The sequence below is a fragment of the Azolla caroliniana genome, unplaced genomic scaffold, assembly GCF_043228905.1.
Source record: "Azolla caroliniana isolate FFs.n. ecotype wild unplaced genomic scaffold, voAzoCaro1.0.p SCAF_2, whole genome shotgun sequence".
Lineage (NCBI taxonomy): Eukaryota > Viridiplantae > Streptophyta > Polypodiopsida > Salviniales > Salviniaceae > Azolla > Azolla caroliniana.
In genome coordinates this window covers 4859710-4865709 of record NW_028230437.1, presented here as the reverse complement: position 1 = coordinate 4865709, position 6000 = coordinate 4859710, and the positions used below count along the sequence as shown (strand labels likewise).

At 38.6% G+C, this 6000-nt stretch overlaps 1 protein-coding gene across 3 annotated transcripts; it reads left to right on the top strand.

Annotated features, from left to right (window-relative positions):
• The first annotated feature begins 1564 nt into the window (after window positions 1-1564).
• On the top strand, window positions 1565-5347 carry LOC147867177 (transport inhibitor response 1-like protein Os04g0395600). 3 transcript variants are annotated; one of them, XM_087314962.1, is made up of 3 exons: window positions 1565-2166; window positions 2790-3282; window positions 4286-5347. In XM_087314962.1, exons 1-3 carry the CDS (start codon window positions 1673-1675, stop codon window positions 5021-5023), a joined length of 1725 nt encoding a protein of 574 aa, XP_087171088.1. In that variant the 5' UTR covers window positions 1565-1672; the 3' UTR covers window positions 5024-5347. The 3 variants fall into 3 exon arrangements, with proteins under 3 accessions (XP_087171088.1, XP_087171090.1, XP_087171089.1); XM_087314964.1 differs by having other exon boundaries at window positions 1988-2134; XM_087314963.1 differs by having other exon boundaries at window positions 1988-2166; window positions 2816-3282.
• Window positions 5348-6000: the final 653 nt, after the last annotated feature.

Here is a 6000-nt window from a genome sequence, read left to right as displayed (position 1 = left end):
CTTATGAGAACTCCTCGAAAGAACTTTGGAAAACCCTGACCCGTCTTTTTAATTTTCAGAAACCTTAAAAGGAAGCTCACAAAACACTAATCTCTCTAGTGCAGATTTCATGAACCCTGCAAAGAAGTTCAGATCAAAACCCTACAAAACCCTAATAATCTCTGTTTACTTTCCTTGAAAATCCTAATTACCTCACAAAATCGCCAATCCCTCTTCGTGATATCAATCAAAAGCCCTAAAATGAGAACCCCCATCTCTAGAATCTTACTTCTTTCTTCTAGATTTGCGTGCATTTCAGAACCCTAAAGTTACCTCACAAAACCCTAATTCTTCGTTTCCAGCTTTTTCGCACATCAAAACCCTAAGTACGCTCCAAGTAAGTAAGATACAGCCTTTGGATATTTTCCAAACGAGTACTAATTACGTAGCTTCGTATGAGGTTATGCCATGGTTTAGGGTTTAGGGTTCGACTGTAGAAAGTTACAGAGAAAAGATTCTGAGATTTTACCTCGTCTGTGTGCGTGAAGAAGAACATTAGACTAACCCATTTCATATGTTTACCTCTCAGCGATAATCCATCTCTGTTTTTTTGCCAAGGTAAAGCATAACCTTACGTCGCAAGTAATAAAAAACAGACACTTTTCCGTAGCCTAAAAAAGCAAGCCTCCATAACCTAAAAGTACTCTCCATATCTGCTTTTTTGGGATCTCACTTTTCCTTTCTCTTGCTTTTTTCTTTTTTTTTTTCAAACCCTAAAAAGAATGATCTCACTTTTCCTTTTCTTGCTTTTTTGTTTTGTTTTCCAAACCCTACAAAAAGAATGCAATCATTAGCCTTTATATGTATTTTTGCTTGCTCAGTTTTCTGCGTTCTGTTTTATCACGCTCTAATTAATGCAGTCAGTCTGATTGATTGGGCTTTGGGGGGTCTCTGCTGTTGAATCATCACTCTGATGTGGTTTCCTCTCAAACCCTAAAAGCTTTTAGGTGAAGGATTTTGCTTTCTGGGTCTCACTCACTCCTCCGGGCCTTTCTCATATATACACTGAGACAAATCTCCCATTAAACAGCAGCCATCGAGCTTTGCTTTTGGCTAGCTATGGCGATTTGATTCACTTTTCCGAACCATCATATCATCAATCCATCAGAGATCTTTTTGATCGCCTGATTTGCATTTTTTTTGGGGGGGGGGGGTCTCATTTTTCTGTAGTTTTGGCCAAATCCTAAATGCATCAGTCAGGTAAAAATCTATATTTTGCTTTTTTGGGGGTCTCGGCTTTCTGTAGCCTTTTTTTTTCAAATCTGAAAGGATAGGATCAGAGGCCCATTAAATAGCCCTTATTTTGCCTTTTGGCTCTCCCTTCTCTGTTGCTTTCACAAACCCTAAAAGCTTCAGTGGCCCATTAAATAACCATCTTTGCCTTTTTGATCTCAAATCCTTCTCGTGCTTTTTTTCCAAACCCTCAAAAGGCATAAGAGCAGCCCCCTATTGAGAATAGCCCTCATATTCATTTCTGCCTCGCAGATGAGTTAAACCCTAAAACTAATACACCCCAATAACCTTAACTTTCTTACATTTGTTTTCGGATACCATTAGAACAAGGGGGGGTATTTCGGATTTCCTCATCATATAACACATATTTCTGTTTTTCTGCATTTGAGTAGACATTGTAATGAGAGGAAGAGAAGAAGGTGAGCTTCAAGCTCAAATTGACTCCAACATCTTGCCAGATGATTTGCTTGACCAAGTATTCAATCTATTGACCTCGGACCAGGACAGAAACAATATCTCTTTAGTCTGCAAATCTTGGTATAAAGCTGAAGCACAAAGCCGGCGTCGGGTCTTCATTGGGAATTGCTACTCGATCACCCCATCGAGGCTCATTAGTCGGTTCCCTAACCTATTCTCTGTTACGATAAAGGGAAAACCTCGGTTTGCCGATTTTGACCTGTTACCAATGAATTGGGGAGCTCGAGCTCACCCCTGGATCGACGCGTTTTGCGAGTCTTACCATTTGTTAGAAGAACTTAAGCTTAAGAGAATGACAGTATGTGATGCTAGTCTGCAAAGGATCGCCACGAGTTTTCCACACTTCAAAAGCTTAACACTCATCACTTGCGATGGGTTTGGCTCGGTGGGTCTCTCCTTCATTGCTCGGCATTGCAAGTAATCTTCCGTGCTATTAACTCTTGCATTCTTTCATGACACAAGGAATTAAACATTTTCTCTATGTGGGTGGGAAAGAGCCTCTTGTTTCTATATGGTATTAATAAAGGGTTTAGGGATTTCTAAATTCGAAGAATTACCTCGTGGATGTCTCCCTTACCTATCGTGGCTTCCAATTGTGCTTGTCTGGGGCTTTAGTATATGCTTTTATGTGATTTTGAGTTTTAGGCATTAGATTTTTTGGGTAGACATTTTGTATATGTGGGAGACTCATGTTCCCCAGTCTAGGATTAGCAATTGGACCTCTAAGATCCTTAAATCCCATGTTAAGGAATGCAAGTAAGGTTTTTTTTAATGTTATTTTATGTTCTAATTGAAGAATGCAAGAGATGACAGAGAAACTTCCGTGCGAGATGGGCGAAATCTAAACCCTGCTTCCCTCAAGCCTAAAGTCATAGGAAACACCAGGATGTCTTATCCTAAATTCTAATCCCATGTGGGAAAAATCCGCAATGTGAGAACTACAGTGGGACAATCTCCAAGAATACTTGTGAATTTGTGGCTTATTTCTGCCTCGTTTTGTAGAAAATATAACTTGCTTCTTCTCCATTTGTCCTGATCAGGGTTTTGGAATCTCTTGATTTGATAGAGAACAAGGTTGAGAATCTAAATGGATCGTGGATTCTCGATTTTCCGACAACATGCACATCCCTAGTGTCACTCAATCTTGAAAACATACAAGGTGAAGTCAACACTGAATCTTTGGCTGCGCTCATTGGACGGTGCTCTAATCTGAAGTCGCTCAAATTAAATAGCTCGGTGACACTCACTGACATGCAAATGTTGCTTCAGAGAACACCAAATCTAATCGACCTTGGAACAGGATCCTTCTCTCAAGATATCACACCAGAAGGTCTCTTAAGGCTACAAAGTTGTATAACCAATTGCACAAATCTCACTTCCTTATCGGGGTTCTGGGAAGTGAGACCTGGTTCGCTTTGTTGTGTGTACCCGGTTTGCAAGAATTTGACCTCTTTGAATTTGAGCTATACACCGGTTGATGACAGGGACCTGGGTGAGATTGTGGGCCATTGTTGCAAACTTCAACGCTTGTGGGTATGTTAACTGCTGCACTCTTCAACAAAATAATTTCTATAAAAATAGGATAGTCTTGCCTTTTCATGAATGGCGAAGTTGTGCCAATTTGGACGTTTGAGGGAAGATTTTGGGTTCCTTGCATATGGTACATTACTATATTAGCCCGTGTTTTTTGTGATATATTTATTGCCTTTGCATGTATATTTCAATGTTTTAGTTGCTTTTGAGTATGGATTGGCTTACTTATAGTTTATGATACAATTTGAAGGTCTGAATATGTTATATGCATATATACAAATTGCCCAAGTGTAATAACAACCTCTGAAAGTTCGAGGGAAAGTTGTGGGTGCATTGCATTGATTATGACGCACTGCTACTTCGCTCAAATTATTTTGTGAGAGAATTCAGAAGAAATGCTCTATTTGCAAATGATGAATTTGGTGTACATTTGAAACAGTAATTCCACCATGAAGAATTTGCATTTGAGGATCATGTCATGTTTTTATGTGAGTTACAACCAACACCCATTGTTGAGAGTACGTACGCATAATTATGCATTAAAGTCAAATTACAGCTAAAGTTAGTCCTGATAGTTCTGGCCTAGGTAGAACTTAGGATTATGGTATTTAAAGGATTAGTGCTATCCTTCATGGATGGATGGATTCACTGTCAACAATGCCGATCCAGCCTCAATTTTGGTACATTTTGTCTTTGAATAGTGAACATTGTGAATGCATTGATATAATACCAATAACCGCCATCATCCTAAAAATATTAATGCGGGTTCTAATTGGTGTTCCGTTTCATCGTTGTCAACACTTGGGTAACAGTTTGTAGATAGTGAATTTGAAAATATTTTGTAATGGGTATGCTTTTCACATTGTACTTTTAAACACAGTGTCTTGTTTTAGTAATACTTTGAATATCATATTGCTAACGCTAGGTGGATATTGTCTATAATGAATGCATAATTCTCCCTAAACAGTGTGCTAAAATATTGTATTTTTTTTTTCCCTTGTAGATTATGGATACAGTTGAGGACAGAGGGTTAAAGGCCATTGCATCATCATGCCAAGATTTAAAGCATCTTCGAGTATATCCACGGGGACAAGAAGGTGTCTCGGAAGAGGGTCTAATCTCAATTTCTGAGGGTTGCCCGAATCTTATCTCAATCCTCTACTTTTGTGGGAGGATGACTAACAATGCAATCATGACCATGGCGGAAAATTGTCCTCTTCTTGAGAGCTTTCGCCTTGCCACGTTGGATGCATCGATGCCCGACCCAACAACGAATGAACCACTTGACGAAGGGTTTGGAGCCATTGTGAGGAATTGCAAATGTCTTCGTCGGCTTGCCTTATCAGGTCTACTCACCGATCGAGTCTTTGAGTATATCGGAAATTTTGGGAAGACTCTACAAAGGTTATCTATCGCGTTTGCTGGCGGAAGTGACATAGGTCTGCAATATGTGCTAAGAGGATGTATAAACCTATTTAAGCTCGAGATTAGAGATAGTCCATTTGGAGATGATGCTCTTTTAGTGGGTACCAATCGCTATGAGTCTATGAGGTCCTTGTGGATGTCAAATTGTCGGGTAACAATGCAGGGATGCACGACTTTAGCAATACAAAAACGTGATCGATTGGCTGTGGAAGTGATGAAGGTCAACGGAACCGAAGACCTAGTTGAAAGTGTATATGTATATCGGTCAGTCTCGGGGCACCGAAATGATGTGCCTCCTTCTGTAATGATACTTTGATATATTGTCGAAATTCAAAGTCCTTTATCGGGTTACCATAAAGTGCTACTTAATCCTTTTGTTTTTGAGAGTAATTGACATAAATGTGACACAAATAAGTCAAGTTGAAGTGCTCATTTTATTCATTGCTCAATGCTCCATACATTAAACCTCAAAAGTGTGGTTTCTAGTGGATGTAGTGATACAAATAATGTATATAGCTATTGTGAGAAAACCTAGATGAAGTGGAAATCATGTTATCTAATTTATGCCATGGGCAACTTTATTGGACATTATACTTAAGTGTACAATGTTGAAATGCAAATTAAGTGAAATTCATTAGCATCTAAGGCCTTGCTTGTATGGATGCCTCAATCTTGATTGAGTAGTGTTGATTCTTGTTTAAATATCAGTCATAAATATTTTTGCAGCTATGGCATTTCATGTATTTTTTAGGGTTTTAGGTTGAATGTAGAGAGAATAGTGATCCAATAGTGTAGGGAGGGGTTTCATGTATTTTTTTGGGGTTTTAGCTTCATGATCGATTGATTATTGTATAATGGAGAGCTCTTTCCTATGCATGACATATTATTGGGTGGAAAACCACCTTATCTCACACTAATACATGATTCTCAAAATTGCTCTCAAAATATATGAACACATGAAAAACTTGTGATAGAAAGGGTTCATATCCTTGTTACCCTTGTAAATGTAGAGAGAATAGTGATCTATGGCTTAACAATTAGTTGAAACCATTGAACCTTAGAAGAAATTAACCTTTCTATAGATCAAAACTAGCCTTTGTTCCATTAGGCTTTGGAAAAGGGCGCATCGCTTATCCAAAGTAGCTTCCACAATCAAGAAACATCACATGAGAACTATCAACGCTTCAAATGATTGATAATGTAAGACGTCATCTTTAGTTGATGGAATCTAAAATGTGGCAGTCAAAGTTTGTGTTCTTTCTAGACATAGGTTCCCAATCGAAAGACTAATTT

What these genes read in the sequence shown, in the direction of transcription:
- LOC147867177 (XM_087314962.1), top strand. Translation starts at nt 1,673, where the DNA reads ATGAGAGGAAGAGAAGAAGGTGAGCTTCAAGCTCAAATTGACTCCAAC. An exon ending in TTCATTGCTCGGCATTGCAA is followed by an intron (nt 2,167 to 2,789) that starts GTAATCTTCCGT and finishes TGTCCTGATCAG; the next exon opens with GGTTTTGGAATCTCTTGATT. An exon ending in GCAAACTTCAACGCTTGTGG is followed by an intron (nt 3,283 to 4,285) that starts GTATGTTAACTG and finishes TTTCCCTTGTAG; the next exon opens with ATTATGGATACAGTTGAGGA.